The sequence below is a fragment of the Lycorma delicatula genome, chromosome 8 (assembly GCF_047948215.1).
Source record: "Lycorma delicatula isolate Av1 chromosome 8, ASM4794821v1, whole genome shotgun sequence".
Lineage (NCBI taxonomy): Eukaryota > Metazoa > Arthropoda > Insecta > Hemiptera > Fulgoridae > Lycorma > Lycorma delicatula.
In genome coordinates, this window is record NC_134462.1 from 114,542,940 (window position 1) to 114,562,318 (window position 19,379).

Below are 19,379 nucleotides of genomic sequence, written 5' to 3' on the forward strand. Positions count from 1 at the left end.
CCAGGGTAAAAATAAAGATATTAAGGAAAATCCATATTTGGAATAAAGCGGCACAAATGAAACAATTAATCACAATTTATAGATGAAATTCAAGGCCACTTTCAGATAATGAATGTTCATCGTGAACAAATTCTCTTTGAAAACTGGTACAGGATAGAAGAAACGCTTCACTGATCAAAAATATGTTGAACGGCTTAATGTTATTACAGATTTTCTTTTTCCTGCACAAACTAATTATTTATTCAAAACAGATTCATGAGAAAAGGAGAATACTTCAAATCTCAATATTCTACGGCTTCTGAAAATTCCTAAATTATTTAATTATTAAGCCGTATAATTTCATATTTACAAATGAAATGTACTACACATTTTAGGAATTTTTTTATGTCGATTCTAAGACAGTTAATTGTGTGGATTAGTAACCAGTTAATGTAAAATGCCAGTTAATAACAACCGGTTATTTTGCAAATAATAAATAATTGTAAATAAAAATCAACATTACAATTTTGCTTATGAGTTATTTATAAAAATTGTCTTTTTAATTTATGTATTGTTCATTATTTATTTTCTTTTCTCTCTGTATTTAGACCTTTCAAATATGTCAACAGCTTGTTAAAACGCATGAACATATATTTGAAAATTCATTAAAAGTATATGTAAAAATAGAAGTATGTTCTTTTCAAACCGTTGGTATAAAAAAAAGATCAGATGTGGGCAACACATGACTTCATTGTACGCCTATTAAATTACATTTACACGTTGTTTTTAAAATGAAAAGTACATCAATTTTTATTTCATTAAAAATTTCTGATATTTTTTTGTAATTATTGAATTATTATTCATCATAAATTTTTTTTTACAATGAGAGGTTAATAATTATTAATAAATCAATATATTTAAATAAAAAAAAAAATGTTAAAAAAAGGAGATGAAATCTGATTCGAACCGATGTTCCTTCCCGTAATATCCAAATATTTCATTAATTAAATGTTTATTTGGGTATATCTCTGAAACCAATGAAAATAAGAACCATTTATGACGTTGAAAAGCTCTCAATGAGGACTTATTATTACTGCAGTTAAGAAAAAGACCAAGTCCAATTTGTGTTTTTGGATTTTGGGCTTTTTTTGGATACTTTTGGTTCAGTCGATTGCAATCAAAAGGGGAGGTGCACATTTAGATATTACAACAGTCCTAAATCCAAAATTTGAACATCCTACGGGTAATCGTTTTTGAGTTATGCGAGATATATACGTACGTACAGACGTCACGCCGAAACTAATCAAAATGGATTCAGGGATCGTCAAAATTGATATTTCCGTTGAAATATGAAAATCGCAATTTTTCGCGATCACAATACCTCCTTTACTTCGCACAAGGAAGTAAAACGTTTTATACACCAGTGACTAATACAGTAAACACACTTCTCTATATTTAAAATTTTTAATTATATTTTTAATGAATAAATTCTGAATGATGAGAAATCTCTGGAAAACAGTAAATGTAAAGAAAATAAATACAAATCAAAATAACTTAATGAAACAATAATTATTTTATAGTAATATTAATTATTATTATTACTATTTGCTCGACTGCTTATAAAATAAAACTGGTTTCAGATAAAATATTCTTCAAAAATATGTGAGGTAAGTGGGACATAACATAAAGTAAAATTAATTATTCAATAAAAAACACGCGCGCGCGCGCACACACACACACACACACACACACACATATATATATATATATATATATATTTACACGTATATAACGGTATCTGATCTAATATATGTAAAATCGTATCAATGATTTATAAAAATTCAATAAATTGACAGTTCTTAAAAAAAAAATAGATAGAATGTCTATTTTGATTACACAACAAGGTTGCCCAACATTTTATAGCCTCAGGATACCGTTAAGTCCTTGGACTTGCAGATAATTTCATGCTTATCGAATCTGTAGCAGAATCTCTGCTTCTATTTAATTCAAAATTGTTTTATTTATTATTACATTTGAACTGCTCCTCTGGAATATGAAATGGATCACTCCCTTATTTTAGGTAGATTTCATAAGATAGCTACCAAAATAATGAGTACCATGTAGTAATGTAATGAGTACCATGATTTGACTTCCGGAAACTTTCGATATATCTTTGCGTTTCACATACACTAGATCCAAAAACCACCGTCAGCTCAAAAGTTTATATATATATATATATATATATATATATATATATATATATTTTACTTTCTTGTGGACACGATAACTGCCGTAATTTTGCACCAATCACTTTCAAATTGTTTTCTAAAAAAAAACTCGAATCAAATCTCGGTTGAGTTCGTTAACGGCCAAAATCGGACCTTAAAAAGGGGTATAGCTTTTTCGTTTAAAGTTGCTACGATTCTTTGGATAAGGGCCTAAACTTTATGTCAGTAAAGTTTTTGGATATCACCAACCATTGGCTCAAGGGGTGGAAAAAATTAGGTTTTGAAGCCAAAAAAATATCTCCATTAATAAGCAAAGTATCCCATCGGTTTAAAGTGGTTTTTTGGTCTTCTAAACATTACCTAAAACGTTTCTTTGAAACATTTTTTGATATAACAAACTGTTACGGCAAGGAATGATGACCAAAATGTTTCTGGAATTGTAAGAAGATGGGGCTTGTCGTATGCTAAACACTTGAAACCTTTTTTCACGTGCAACTATTGTTGTATTGAGTAAATTTGAAGTTTTTAATAACTTTAAAATGAAATTTTTTTATCCCCTCCTTAGCACTGGTGAAGTTGTAAAAAGATTTACAAAAAATAATTCAATAATAACAGTAAAAAAACAATTAAAACATCAGAAGTTATTAGTGAAATAACAGTTTATGTACTTTTCATTAAAAAAAAGGAAACAAATTAAGTCGGAATCGAACCGATGTACCTTTCCCTTGCAAGAGAAAATATTTCCTTGATTAAAGTTCATTCGGCTGTAGCTCTGAAACCAATTAAAATAAGTACTACTTATGATGTATCGTTGAAACGCTCTCAATGAGGGCTTATTACTGCAATTAAGAAAAACTCCAAAATTCAAATTTTTTGAATTTTGGGCTTTTTTGGGGCACTTTTGGTCAAGTCGATTGTATTCAAAAGAAGAGGTGCAAAATTGGATGTTACAACAGTCCTAAATCCAAAATTTCATCATTCTACCCATAATCGTTTTTGAGTTATTCAAGTTTCATACGCACATACGTCAAGCCGAAAATAGACAAAATGGATTTAGGGATGGTCAAATGGAAATTTCCATTGAAATCTGAAAACCGAAATTTTTCGTTATCACAATACTTTCTTTACTTCGTACAAGGATGGAAAAGTCATGATTTATAAATAATAGTTACTTATTTTAATTGGTCCCAAATTATTTTTATTGGTAACTGGTCGCTGGTTATTGAATTCACTGTTGTAACAATTTGATTTCTCAGATCTTGAAGAGCAGCAGGCTTAACTGGAAAATCCACCGGATTGGTCTACTCGTCATCGCAAATCAGCTGATTTTGAAGTCAAGAGTTCTAGGTTTAAATCCTAGCAAAGGCAAGAATTACCTCTTTACGGATTTGAATACTAGATGGGGATACCAGGGCTCTTTGGTGGTTGGGATACAATTAACCACACATCTCAGGAATGGTCGATCTGAGACTGTACAAAACTACACTTCATTTACATTCATACATATCTTCCCCATTCATCCTCTGAAGTAATACCTTACAGTAGTTCGGGAGGCTAAACATAAAACACAATAACCCTGAAGTAAAAGCTTATATATATATATATATTTGTTGCTATTTATATTCTAATGTCGACATATTACAAAACAGAATTATCAACAAGTGTTCCGGTGTATAGTATTAAAAAATATTATTACATTTGCTATTTAAAAAATAAATTATCTATTTAAAAATTAAAGAGATAAAACATTTCATTTAATAGAACGTAATAATATTAAATATGCCATCTTATAAAAACAAAATTTATAAAAAAAATATGAATAATACACGTGTAAATAATATACACGCCTATAATTAATTATAATATGAAAATCAAGTTTATGTTTAATATTATAATACAATAGGAATATGATAGGGCAGCTTACACTTAATATCATCGCATCACTTTATATTTAAATGACTTGAAAATAATGACGTGATAGTTAATAATTAAAGGTCTGATGTTTAATATAAACGAGATCATGGTTTTAAACGGACTTTTATTCAAAATCAGTAAATTATCTTTAATAATTAAAAATAATTTTATTTTTTTATTTTTATGTAAAATAACTGTTTTTTAAACCGAATGAATTATCCAATTTTAAGGGATTGTTAATGGGTAAAACCCCTCAAATTACAAAATAGTTTAATTTTTTATACTTTTCGATAATCTACTGTTTCAGGTATTATAACAAAGCTACCTATTGTAATGTGTACCATGATTCGACTTCCGGAAAATTTCGACATATCTTCGCGGTTCACATCCCCCAGATCACAAAACCACGATCAACTCAAAATTTTATATACGAGATATATATATTTATCGTATATGTATATTTCACTTTCTTGTGGACAAGATAAATGCCGTAATTTTGCACCAATCACTTTCAAATTGTTTTTTAAAAATAACTCGTAAGAAAATCTCCGTCGAATTCGTTACCGGCCAAAATTCGGCCGTGGGAATGGAAGTTGGCGGGGGGGGGGGGCTTTTTCAAAAAATCAAAATATTGCTATAACTTTCTTACTAAGTAAAATATCGAATTTGTTTAAGGTCCCTACTATTTTTTGAATAAGAGCCTAAACTTTAAGTCAGTAAAGTTTTATGATATCACCAACCATTGGCCCAGCGGGTTAAAAAAATGTGGTTTTGAAGACATAAAAGAATCATACTTCCCTTAATAGGCACAGTCTCAAATCGGTTTAAAGTGGTTGTTAGTCCTCTTAACATTAATAAGACGTATGTCAGAAACAATTTTTGATATGGCCAGCCCTTACGGCAAGGGATGACCAAAACTTTGATGGAATTATAAGAAGATGGAATTGGATGCTAAACACCTGAAACTTTTTTTCATATGCAACCATTGTCGTATTGAGTAAACTTGAAGTTTCTCTTATTTTAAGGTGGAAATCTTTTTTATCCCCTACTTAGCAACAGTGAAATTTACCTCCGCGTTTCGCGTGCCGAAAGGGATTTTTTAATTAGATATTTTATCGTATTTTCGTAAAAAGTACGATATTATTGAATTTTCTATTCGTTTTGAAGTATAAGAAATACGATAATACCATTCACTTAAAATGTAATTTCCTTATATATATATATATATATATATATATATATGTGTGTGTGTGTATGTGTGTGTGTGTGTGTGTGTGTTAGTCTATGTATAAATATACTGGCTGGAAAATCTTCAGAACTACTAGAAAAGTAGTTTTGAAGATTACTCCAATAGTACAATTTAAATGAAATTTAAATATGGTGTGGCAGTGAGTATGAAGTTGCATATATGAAAACTTGAAGATAATTGGTTGTGCCGTTTTTGAATTACGCTCAATTTAAGGTAAACAGACAACATAATCTTAATCTGAGATATTTTATCGGTCGTATGGGTTGACTGGGAGAGGAGAGAGGAAAATGAATTTTCTTTTCTCGTTGATACTTGCGCAGTACGAAAATTTATTTATCTACTTAAGTCTGTGGCTAAAAAATCTAAAAAAAAAAAAAACAGTCGTTTATACAATTTTATTGCTCGAAAATTTCCAAACTATTCAATCAATTATATTGAAATTTGGATGTCCTGTAAGTAGTTTATCTGAAGTTGTGCATGTGAAAATTTGATGATTGTGTATTATTTATTCGTAAAATGGGAATATAGTTTTTTATAAATGGAAGTCCTAGTCTTCGTGCGAATCTATAGGTACAAAAATTCGCTTGACTGCCGCAGTCTTATAATACATAAATGTCGAGTATTATTAGACTCCGGTAGTCCATATCCATAGGTTGTATATCCTGTCAGGGGACCAAAAAAAATGTCCAATTATCCTATGCCTTAATACACTTTTCATTATTCTGAACTTTACGGCGCTGGATCATTTATATCTTTAAATAAATTGATTGTTAGGTGTTGAATATATATTTATTTTGTAAGTACTTTAACACATATTTATATTGATTATAATACATTTATATAGGATATATTTACATTTTATATCTTATTATATTGTTTAAATAGTCTACATGTTAATTCGTCATATGTCTATTATTAGAATCATTAATAATATATTTATATATATTAAGAGTTAAGTTACATGTATCAATGCATGAGTTAGACTAACATCACAAAAAAAAAGGGTAAGATGTGATAAAAGCTGGTAAACTCGTCAATTGAAATAAGAAACTTGTATGCTTTTATGAAATAAGAAGAGACGGTTAGGTAGTTTGTTTACCACCAAATAAGATGGAAACAAAACACGGTACTGAACAGATTGGTCGAACAGTTCTTGAGTTACGCTCAATTAAATGTCTACAACAGATAACATATCCTCAATTTGAATTTTGTTGACTTTGTATTGATGTATTTTTCATACGTCAATATGTAGGGGGTCAAAGTTTTAAATGAGTTGAAACTTGATGCTTGTTTGTAGGGTCTACTCGGTAATCAAACATATGTAGTCCATAAGAGTGAAAATTAGTGCGTTTCAGGCTGCGAAATAGTGAGGACGCCGGAAACGAAAAGTCGATCTTGTGCAGAACTGCACTAGAGTTCTTTTTTAACGTTATGAAATTTTACTGATTATTGTTTTATATTTAAAATATTTATTTGTAAGGAATTATATTAAAATATTTTATTTTTATTTTCCTAAGATTTTTTTATTGTTTTAAGTAAGTTTTCATATGGTAGCAACATTTTATATCCACACATCGACTTAGCGTATGTAGACATAATTACAATTTTCTAGATATATACTACACATATTACCATACGTTAAAAATGAATAAATATAAATTCAAATTATTTTTATTATTGTACAAATAATTGAAAAGATTTTTTAAAATTAAAAATAAAAGAATTTTATATTTCTCCCGAGCTGCATAATTTCGGGTGGGAGCAAAATTACGGGTCCCATAATAACCATACAACCCCATCATTTTCAATCAAAATTAAACAGCATTAATGACCCGTGTTTAAATATATCCAGTGTAAAGATATCAATTGCATACCCTAGTCCCGTTGGGGTAACTTTTGGGATTCCCTTACTAGCGGCGAGGCGTAGAAGACCATGTTCCGACCGCTTGGATTGCTCTGACGTGGACGGCATAGCCGAGCGTACCGGGGGGGGGGGGGGTGTCCTGAGTGGTTAGAGGCAAAGCACCTCCCAGGACCGCGTGATACTTGATTGCAAGTCCAGTCCTGGGGGACTAGGGGGGGAAAAGTTCGAAGATATCAAGCAAATCAGTAACTGACGGGAAACAATTATGCCCCTGATCCCAAACCCAAGAGTAAAATAGTTCAAATATATAACTAACATTATTATTAAAATTGGTATAAAAATTTTATTTTGAGCCGAAAAAAAAGAGTTTTTTCCTCTCCTAAGTCGTTTATGTGGGTTTGAATAAGACCACATCCATCAGTTGATACTATTTTAGGTACTTATGTGGCATTCAAATTATGTGAAATAATCCTCATTATTATTATTATCAATAATCCTTATAATTATGTGTAAATAATACTCATCCATTATGTAAAATTTTGAAATATAGGACTCATGAAATTCATCTATCCCGTTACCTCGAATATTATCCACTTTGGCGGAGTGGATAACAGTTTAATTGTTTACAAACAATAAGTACATCCAGTATAAGTACACACTTGTTCGGTTGGACAATAATACTAACTTACAAGTTAGTATAATTCTTTGTATTCGTTATTTTACTAAAATATTTAATTATTTTGTTTTGTAATATTGAAAAATTTTTTTTTTAATATCTAGTTAAAATTTATCACATTTTGATGTGTTTTGTTTTTTATAAACTTTAAAAGATTTACGTATATAATTTAATTTCTGTTGGCTTTATTCATACCATTTTACTCAGAATCAGATTTCCTGCAAGTTTTGTTTAACAGTTTTATGTACACATTACCCATTAATAAAATTACTTCATTCCAATGATAGAATAGTGGGTTTTTTGACGCAAACTTCTGTTTTTTACCCCAGACTTCTCAAAAACGAATAAAAATGCAATTCTGGAACCTATTTTTAGAATTTTTCAGATATGATGTCATAAAAAACCACTAAATTTATCCCTTAATTTGGGTTCCAAAAACTACAATCTCGTTTAATGTTACCTAAGGCATAGAAATCAGAGCGAGCTCTTTCCCCAGCCGACATTTGCTAAGGATGTATTTCTGAACCTTTATTTATATGAACTCTTTTCTTTATTTTTACTAATAGATCATGTCCTAAAAGTTTTTTACGATTTTCGTGAATCACCTGTATATATATATATATATATATATATATATATATACCCTTCTGGAATTTTTCTATGTTAAAATTGTATTTTTTAGCTAGCGGGAGTTATGAATCGTCTAGATCTTCAAAGAAATCAGATATTCTTGTTCAAAATTTGAAACTATTAGCATACTTTCCCATATATATTATTTTGTATAGGTTTACATCGTGTAAAGGAATAATAAATAAGATAATAATATTCTCCTGTGAGATACATTGATCTCTAACAATAATTTTTAATGAAAAAAATTGATCGTAGTTTATAACCGACTGAAATATTTTATTATTATAAACAAAGATGCTTGCTGCTTTGTATCATCTGTCGTCTACCCCGAGGTACACGAACTTGTGACTCCGCATCTAAAAAAAAGGAATGGTATTTATAATGGTTTATAAGATATACAGGTCTTTTTCATACTCAAGCAACGTTTGGACAATATCGTTCGTTGAACCCCAAAATAACTAAACACTGTAGAAAAAGCGGAATTGAAATAGAATAACAAACAAAAATAGATTTAATTAGATTATATCCTGCAGCATCATATTAATATCTAATCAAGTAACCGATGTAGTCTTTAATAAATTAACACCTAAGGCCGATTAATTTAAATAATTTTATTTATTAAATAATAATATTATTAATAATAGATTGTCTGATAAGCAATTTTAATTAACTAAAAGTTATAATCTTAAAACCGATTTATATTTCGGTGTTTAAAAAAAGGTATAGGAATAGTGTTTAATCGGAATAGAATTAAACAAGATCGTATTATTTCAAGGTTGTGTTGAACCGACAACAATAACATTGTTTTTATCCGTTACAAAACATTAAATTCATCCTTACGTTAAGAGCCGAGCTAGCTACAGCTAAGCTCGTTGAACACTAAAGAAGATGAAGAAGAAGAAGAAGGAAAAGAAATAGTAGTGGAAGGGAGGGATTTGAGTGGTGCTTTCTTTTCACTGGATTCTGTTCTCTAAAGCTTATACTGTAGTATGTATTAGTTATACAAGTACACAGCCCTGAGGCAACCCGTAGAATATTCACCGAGCCTGTTGATTCCACCTCTCATCACGCTTTTATTCTTATATCTTGCAATAAAGCTTACCTTCTTTTTATTTTTATTTTTTTTTAATACTTTAAATATATTACTACAAAAAATTTATTACTTTACACCACCCAGTAATTATTAGAGATCTGCTCATTAAAAATTATGAATGTAAATTATTTTCAGTTATTACATTTTATAAAAGCTATAAAATTTTGGGATTTATTTTTTATTACATTTTTTATCACAACTCACTAAATGTATATTTAATTTATTTGTTTATTTATTTACGGATCGTTAATTTTCTTTTTTATAATAATTATTATTATTTATAGTACTGTTCTACTTTTTTATGGTACAGTGTATAAATAAATATATATATATATTTATAGTCACAGCAAGGAATTCTTGATTCTGACGATCGCAGATATACGTGCTCCTGTATTTAAAAAAAATATTTAAACTGGATTTATTTTTCTGCAGAAGTTAATTTTTTTTAAATATTCCTGTTTTATAAAAAAATTTGAAACCAACTCAATTTAAAAACAATAATTCTGAACTCAATTAATACTACAATGTAGGAATATAAAATTCTAAATTGAAGTGAGAAAAAAATAAATAAAATTAATTTTCATATACGCTATTCTACTACATTAATATTCAAGATATGTAATGAAAGTTCATTATATATCTTTCCATTAAATTTTTATTTTTTTAGAACTCATCAATCATTAAACTGGTTTTAATGTATTTCTCCTTTCTTTCTGTTTTTTATTTTGCTAGGCTTTTAACTTCAATATATTTAATAAATCCTAGATCCTCAATTATCTGTTTTATATAATTCAATTTTTTTTCCACTACAGTTTTTATATTTTTAAAGATAAAACTGAAGAATGACTATTGAAGAAGAGTTATATAATCTGTTTTTTTTTTATATTTTTATAAATTCATTAATTCACCACGAAGCTTTTGATGCTCGTACGTGTGAAGAAATATAACTTTGTAGGTTATAATAGATGCCTGACTGGGATTCGAACCTGGGATCTCCGGATGAAAGAAAGACGCTACCACTTCCCCTCGGAGATCGGAATTTCTTTATATATCTTCTACCAATTTAGTTTGTCTTTTTTAAGATTCTGAGGCGAATCTTTCTCCTCTGCTATTAGTCTTAAGATCTCTTAATTTCCTAATTTATGAACCTATATAATTTAAAAAGTCTGTTGTATAACCAAATAGGCTCTATTTTTACTTTCTCGACATCATAGATCTAGACCCATTCTGCAAGAAAGAAGAATGGCAATCAGTCGGAATGGAATGCAAAAAAGTGGCGGGAGTATCACAAATTCTCCCTTCGAATCGCAGAGCCTGGACAGTATCCCTTGCTGCTGTATGATTCTGTAACCGGGCGTGTTTAAGGGTTTATTTTAATAACGGGACTAAGTTTCAAGTTTTATTATATTCTATGGATGGATTTATGATTAGCATTCCATATCCGTTTAGACCAGCGTTTTCAAACTCATTTCTGGATCCGACCGCGGGATTTTAAAACCAGTTCCCCCGACGTAATTCCCCTAACAATCACTCAAAAAAAAATAGGCTATGAGGTTTTTACATTTCTCGACGTTTCATGTCCCAGTGATCCCAGAACACAAGAAAAAAGTGGAGGAATGTTTTTACGTACGTATGTACAGTGTGTTGGCGTGTTTGAAACATAATAACTTTTGATTGGATAAAATGAAATTTCATTCAAACTGAAATTTTGTTCGGTGACTCGGGTGCATGGAGAAAATTTTGTAAATATAATCCCTATTTATATTAAGCTCAGTACAAGCGTGCATGCTTATTTTACCATTTTCAAAATAAATAAAAAAATTTTTTCAAAAATGTTTTCACAAAATTCCCACTTCCCTCCAAAAAAAAAATTACCCGAATTTTTTTGTGTACTTAGGCATAATAGTAGTGGGAAGTAACCCAAGAAAAGTACTTTGGGAGTAATGTTGGATGTTGGGGAGCCAATCAAAGTTTAAAAATATCTATTTTTTTTTTTTTTTTTTTTTTTTTTTTTTAACCTCCGAGTCCACAGTTAAGCATTACTTCAGAGGATGAGATGAATGATTTGTAGCGTGTGTGAAAATGCCATGCCTGACCGGGATTCGAACCCGGGAACTATGGGTGAAAGGCCGAGACGCTGCCACTCGCGCCACAGAGGCCGGAAAAATGTTTTTTGTTTATTTTCATGTATCATTACTTTTCTAATATATATATAAGAATATAAAACCAATGCCAGGAAAGCATGTTTTTGTATTTTGTTATTTTTATTGTCTATATTTCTCTACTACAAAGTGTACTTTTTTCAAAAATCTTTTTAATTCTTTGATTAGGATTAGTTACTAGCAGAGTTCTGTTTTGCACAAACACTTTGTTCCAGTCAATCTGCTTTTGATCTTTATCTTATTTTGTTCATAGTTCATAATTTCCTATCTACCAATCGTCGTTAAGCTATGATGTTGGCTTTTTCTGATGAGTGTTCCGGAGTTCAAATAATTTCGTTTAAAGTTGAAAAACAAAACATTGAATTAATTATACGACTAAAAAAAAAAATTCCGTAATTAAAGTCAACATTTCTACATTAAGGATTGATTTACATGGAATTTCTCCCGCCACCACCCCATTCGGTCGCCCTAAAGCATAAGACCGAATATCTGTGCTACAAACGGCTGCTGAGCCTCGAATCAGTTTAGCGACTAGTGTCCTAACTAGCTCCTAGAGCTAACCTAATTACGTGAGCGAACTAAGCATGGTGCCACACACCACTTGCTTTGTGTCCCACCGCTCACTTGTTATATATTCTAAAATGGGTAGGCGCACCCAACCAACTACTAAAATATATATGATATTCAATAAATTAAATTTATCACGTCAAAAAAGCAACTCGCTGCCACACCTAGGTCGCTGAATGCCAGCAAGTACCTGTCCATCAGTATTAAAGCACTTGGAGCTTTAATTGGCCGATGGTCAGCCATAAATCTCAGGTAGCTTCCCACAGCAAATCGAGAGTTCTAAGGTTCAAATTCTATTAAAGGCAGTTACTTTTATACGATTTGAATACTAGATCGTGGATACCGATGTTCTTTGGTGGTTGGATTTCAATTAACCACAAATCTTAGGAATGGTCGACTTGAGACTGTACAAGACTGCACTTCATTTACATTCACACATGTCATCCTCGGAAGTAATATCATACGGTGGTTCCACAGGCTAAACAGAAAAATTAGAGAGACTATAGAGGAAGCAAGCCTGATCTGCAGGAAACAGTTCAAATCAAATTTGGTTTTGTTCGTTGATATTTTACCTTCAAATTTTTAAATTTCAGGATACTACTACTCCATGACACGTCTAAAACCTATTCTGAACCTATAAGTTTGTAAGTTAAATCATTTGCGCAATTTACCGCCCAACCCGTGACTCTAAATACTAATGAATAACACTTGATTTATAATTTTTATAAAATATTTTTTTTGTTTACAGGTATTTTCAGAAATACATGTTATGTTCAGTGTTGGAGGAAAGTATTATCCAGGTACTCCGATTTCTTATCGTTATATGGAAGATCGTATATTTGAATTTGCTAGGAATATATCGATTAAATTACACCATAGAATCGGTCGATTTGTAAAACTTCGATTACATTTTGCAGCAAAATGGATAATGATCAGTGAAGTCACTTTTGATTCCGGTAAGTTGACTATAATAATAATAATAGTAATAATAATATATATATATATATATATATATATATATGTGTGTGTGTGTGTGTGTGTGTGTGTGTGTGTGTGTGTGTGTGTGTGTGTGTGTGTGTGTGTGTGTGTGATTTATAAATTGAAACCATCAATGTAATTATCAGAATGTAGTATATAATAATAATTAATTTACTATGACATCGAACCACAAAAAATTTATTGAAATTCTCGAAAGCCACATTTTACGGAAGATATTATAAAAAATTGTATGATTTCTTAATAATCGAGATAATTAATGCTTTTATAAGTTAAGTTTTTTATCTTATAATCCTTTCAGAGAAAAATTACAATAATCATGAAAATTCATACGTTAAAAAAGTTAGACAAAGAGCGAATGAAAAAGTTGTCAAGTTTATACTAAAAGTTGTACTTCTATTTAAAAAAAAAGGAAAAAAAAATTCTTGTTGATTGGGAAACGAAAATACGTTCAATTTTCATTTTATAAATTAGTAAGTAAATAATTAACACCATAAAATTATATTTAAGGGATGAGATCTATTTATATTTCTACAGCTTAAAAAATATTTCTGCAATTTAAAAAAAAATATAGAACATAAATAAACTCACAATTTATCATAAATATAAATATTTATTGTGTATTTACTTCAATTTGTTCTATTCTACAAACAAATTAGTCCAGTATTAACATATTTAAACATTATTATTTAACTAATTTTAAATCTACAGATTTAAATTTTGATAAAACGTGTTAAAATTTGTATCCTAACTGAAAATAATTATTATTTAAAGGTTAATCATTTTTGAGAATCTAAGCACAGATTAAATAGGATTAAAAGTGCACCAATTATCGAATTTTACCAATATTTTATCATAGTTAACAAAAGATGTACTCCATCTTGTTTGGTTTGTTCAACATATAGCAGTCTTGGTCTGCTTCTTGCATTGTTTGCTTCAACTGTGCCCTCTATTATGATGTGCAACAAACTCATGCCGTACTACATGTCCTATCCACGTGTCTCTCCGCTTCTTTAATAAGCTCCGTAAATGTAGCAACTCATCAATCCTTCGTAACACTTCATTGGTTTTTTTTCTTTTCTTGAATATCCTTCAGTAATACCACAGCGCAAATGCATTTATTTTCATTTTTCCTTCTGTCCCTATAGCCCATGGTTCACTGACAGTAGAAAAACAATCCATACGAATGTCTTCCAATTGCTTCTCAATTTTTTGTTTATATTGTTTGAGCGAATTTCTTAATTTTTCTTATTAGACGCTAATTTCACTTTTTTTATTCTATTAATAATGATGTCCTTTCAAGCTTCGTCCATCTGAGTAATAGTGCTTCCAGGATAGGTGAATTCCTTCATGTACTCTAATTTACGTCTATTCACATCCATATCAGTTTACGTATCGTTCCCGTTTAATATCATTATCTCTGATTTCTCAGTATGTATTTTCTTGTTATGTGAAGGTATCCATGTTTCCCTCTATTCTTTTCCATTCTGTTTCGTTTTCGGCAAGTACAGCTACATAATCGGCAGAACGTAATAATTTTTTTTTTCTCTTTATATATCCTTAATCGACTGCTATCTCCTATCTTTTCTCTAACTTCGTCTATCGGTAGTTGTGAATATTCATTGAACATCATAGCCGACAATGAGCATCCTTGTGTATGAGCATACTTTTTATCTTTCTTCCGTTGGTGGTTTCCACATCTCAAATAGGTAAATATAAATGGATATTTATATTTACTTATTTAACCGTACATTAAAAAAATTCTTACAGCCATTAATGGTTTATATGATAATTGGTAATGATTCTTGTAGTGTGTGATAAATATTATGCCTGAACTGATTTCGAACCCGGAACCTCCGGTTGAAAGGCAGACCGTGAAAATACATGATGATACGCTGCCATGAAATCGACTACATATTAAATGCATGCCGAATTTTATATTCATTTGACTCTATTTATTGTTAGTTCAAGTTGCTAAGACTCAGATTTCATTTGCTCCTTTTGTATTAAAAGGATAAACTTAAAATTTTATTCATGGAGGACTTTTAAATTAAACATTTTATTTTTTTTCTTACTCTATAAATTCTCACTTTTTTGTTAGATTTTATAAATTCTCATTTTTATTATCGCTCTTATTAATTGGATTTGTCTAATGCCCTATTTTTAATGAGTCTAGTTCTATAAAAATAACTTATAAATGAAATAAGGACTTTTATTTATTTGATTAAACCAGCGAATAATAAATATCTAGAATAATTAAACCTAACCGAGGTATTGAACCAAGGCGGCATATTATTCGACAGAAGTGTTACAACAAATGTTAACAATGAGAAGGACCAAAAAGACCTGTACAGTTAACATTCGATTATGTCATCGAGAAATTTTGACAACCGACATAGAAAAACAAGAATACCTATTTTACACCCTGACTTAAGTTCGGAAGCTATTTCAACTTTTAACTCTAATCTTGGATTTAACAAATTAAGATTTTCAAATATACTTCAAAGACACATTCGTCATTTAATTTAAATATTTACTTTTACAAGAACAATCGATACAAAATTTAATTAAAATTTCATCGTGATAAAAATATTTGAATAATAATAATAGCAGTTATTTTTGTTAAATAAAAATTCTTGACGTTTTGTACAGAAAGGCATTTTTTTATATATATATATAAAAGGGTTGTGATGTGCTGTAGGTAGTGTGGCGGTATAGTGCTGTTGTAAAGTAAATATTTTTCTTCATACGGTGTCAGAGAGTTTTCAACCCCTTACTCTGGCATTACGCCATCAAAAGAGCAAAAGTGTAGGTTGTGGAAAAAGGGAAGGAACGGTGACGGAAGAAGAGGATGAGAAATTGTGCTCGGAAGGAGAGAGAGAGAGAGAGAGATAGAACGATAACAGTATATAAAAGTGAGAAAGAGAAAAACGAAAGAGGTGAAAAGAACAGAGAGGGTAAAAGCGAGATAAATATAAAAGAGAAGAGAAAATGCAACCCTTATACTAAGTTCCCCCTCCTTCGCATCTGGCGACACATTCCCTCTGCTGTTATTTCATTAGAGGCGATAACAGAGTTGAATTCAAGTATTGGCAATTATCATACTCGGTCCGTAATAATGTCTTTATTTCCCATCTAACCAGATCTAGATTTGATTTAGGACTGAATTACGAAGTAACATAGTCGGACGACTGCACACGGTGCTAAAAACTTCCAGCACTCTTCTGTTTCAAATTCTTCTTTCTCCTTTTCTCATACTCTTTCTCTTTTTGTCATCTTAACTATGTTAATTCAATTTTCTCTTCTGACAGTTCCCTACAAAGTAGCCTTCTTTGAAGTAGATATAATTACAACAGACGAGAAACGATTGCCTTTATCGTCTAAAATGTACTGTTGATTTCGGAAAAGTTAATAAATTAGCATATCGCTGCAGTATTAATTATTTATATATAAAAAACAATTTAAATAAATGTTTAACGGAAACAAATTTTCAATAAAATAAATAAACTCTACTTAAATAAATAGTAATATAAATAAATAAATAACGAAAATTTAATCGAAATGATAAGTAGTATAACAAAAATTGAATAACCGAAAAACAGAATTTTTTATTAGATAAGCTTCTATCACAGAAAGTTTTGATTGATTACACTTTTCTCAATTTGGTAATTAAAGCAAGAAAAATGTAAATAACAGTGAAAAAATTCGATTGATAACTTTTTTCTTTTTTTTTGTTTAACCTCCGGGACCACCGTTAGGTATTGCTTCACAGGAAGAGATGAATGATTTGTAGCGTGTGTGAAAATCCCATGCCTGATCGGAATTCGAACCCGGGACCTCCGGATGAAAGCCTGAGACGCTACCACTCGCGCCACGGAGGCCGGCGATTAATGATAACTTGTATGCCTCAAACCAAAGGAATTTCATTATAAACGAATATCTCTGGAGTATAAATAGGAGTAAATAAATGTACTATATTATTCTCCACATATTTTTCTTGAATTTTCGCGCAATTTTGTTAGAATCTCTATTTGACTTTAAGTTGTATATCATTATTCTGTAGTAATATTATCGATTAACAATGAAAAAATTAAAAAAAACTTCAATTCGTCTGCACAGAGTGTCTCATGAATAATTTCATTTGTTTTAAAACAATACTGATTCATTAAAAAGAGACACCCAAGGAATTTTAAATAAAGCAGAATATGCCTGTGAACAATGAAAGAGGTAATTTTGGAGAATTATTGTAATACTAAGTTTAAAATATGTTTTTGTTTATTTTTAATTATTGACTTTTTTTTAAATATTTTCAGTACTAAAATGATACTTATTCTTTTAAAATTATATAGATAATTTTTCTGTAACATAATTTATCTGTTTCATTTTGAATAAAAATCAAATTTCTTAAAACCTTCTTCATGTTCAGCCAATATTATTTACATAGGTTTATTTAGAATTAATTTTTAGCTTAAAATTTTACTGAGTTGTTAAATCTAAAAAAATTATGTTTTTCTAAATGAATTTTTACTGTTTTACAATAATTTACTCAAAATTGATCAGATCTACAGCTCTAAAATCTGTTTTATTCAGTTTTCCAGATAAAAAACCATACACTACCAAATCTACTCCTAATTTAAGTATGGCTTTATTTTACCTTCAATAAAAGACCAGGGTAAAAATTTCCGCAATCTATAATTAAAAAAAGGAAGTGTTTCGGTAATAATGTTTATAAAACTTTTATGTCTCTTTTCACTTGCAGAAAATGTTCTAAAATTCTTTTTGCTTCTTTGTGAAAGACTGTTTTCTTTAGAAACCTATTTTTTTATTTAAAAACCTTTCAATTAAGTTGAGTGGAAACAATTTACCATAAGAACACCAAAGAGAATTCAACTATAAAAAAAAATAAAATCCCATCTCTTAAAAATAGTCAGGCTTGAAACTGAATTAAATATCAAATCAAACTGAAAACATCTACAGTTATAATAGAAAAAAATATTGTTCAAAATGTTAAATATATAAATTGCTTTTAATATATTTACAAATAATAAACAATGTGGATGCTTTATCATTTAATAAAAAATTTTAATTATTTTTTATGATTTTTCAGTGATAGCTGGTGGAAATTTTACAGAAGAATCGGAAGAAGTAACACAAAAAAGTATAGAAGATAAAGCAAGTCCAGCGGTACCATCTGTTGAAATACCAGGTATATAACTTGCAAGAATAAACACTAATTTTATTTAATAAAAGACCATTAAAAATTACTTAAAACTTCGACCGTAAAAAAGTATACTGAAAAAAATAATTTTTTGCATGGGTCAATCAATTATAGTTTAAAAATTATTTTTATTAAATATTAACAAACACTAATGAAACTGATCAAAGATTATATGTTTTCAAGAGGTAGTACTCGCTGAATACACGACATATCCTACAAGTAGTCGTATACAATTGACTACCGATTTCCTTTCGTGTAAAATTCACCAGTATTTTCTCCAGTATAATGCTGATAGAAATTTAACAGCATTAGAAAAAACATCCCTTTCATTTAGCATAATTTACGTAAAATAAAATATACTCTTCTCAAGGGGTAAATTTATTTTGTGAAGTTCTGCTTGTTTGTTTTGTCTTCACTAAGGTGTTACCAAATGTCGACATTATAGATTAAAAAAAGAATCTACGCCGACAAATTAATATTTTAACTGCACTATCATTCCTTTGTATTACTAATAACTACGATAAAAAAAATCTAATATGGACATCACATGACTTCCTTGTACGACTATTAAATTACATGATATTTTTTCATATTCTTTTTTTATTGTTATTATTGAATTATTATTTACCGTAAAAACTTTTTTTACAATCAGAGATTAATAATTATTAATAAAGCAATATATTTAAATTAACAAAAAGTTAACAAAAATGAAACCTGATTCGAACCGATGTGGCTTCCCCGAGTAAGATCAAATATTTCATTAATTAAACTTTTATTTGGCTATAACTCTGGAACCAATGAAA

At 29.6% G+C, this 19,379-nt stretch overlaps 1 protein-coding gene across 1 annotated transcript in view; it reads left to right on the forward strand.

The window, feature by feature from the left end:
* LOC142328663 (discoidin domain-containing receptor 2-like) overlaps window positions 1-19,379 on the forward strand; it is a 490,260-nt gene that overhangs the window by 388,540 nt on the left and 82,341 nt on the right. The window contains exons 8-9 of the mRNA XM_075372563.1: window positions 13,111-13,318; window positions 18,466-18,564. Of these exons, the coding sequence (XP_075228678.1) occupies window positions 13,111-13,318; window positions 18,466-18,564 (307 nt within the window). The remainder of the gene's footprint in view (window positions 1-13,110; window positions 13,319-18,465; window positions 18,565-19,379) is intronic.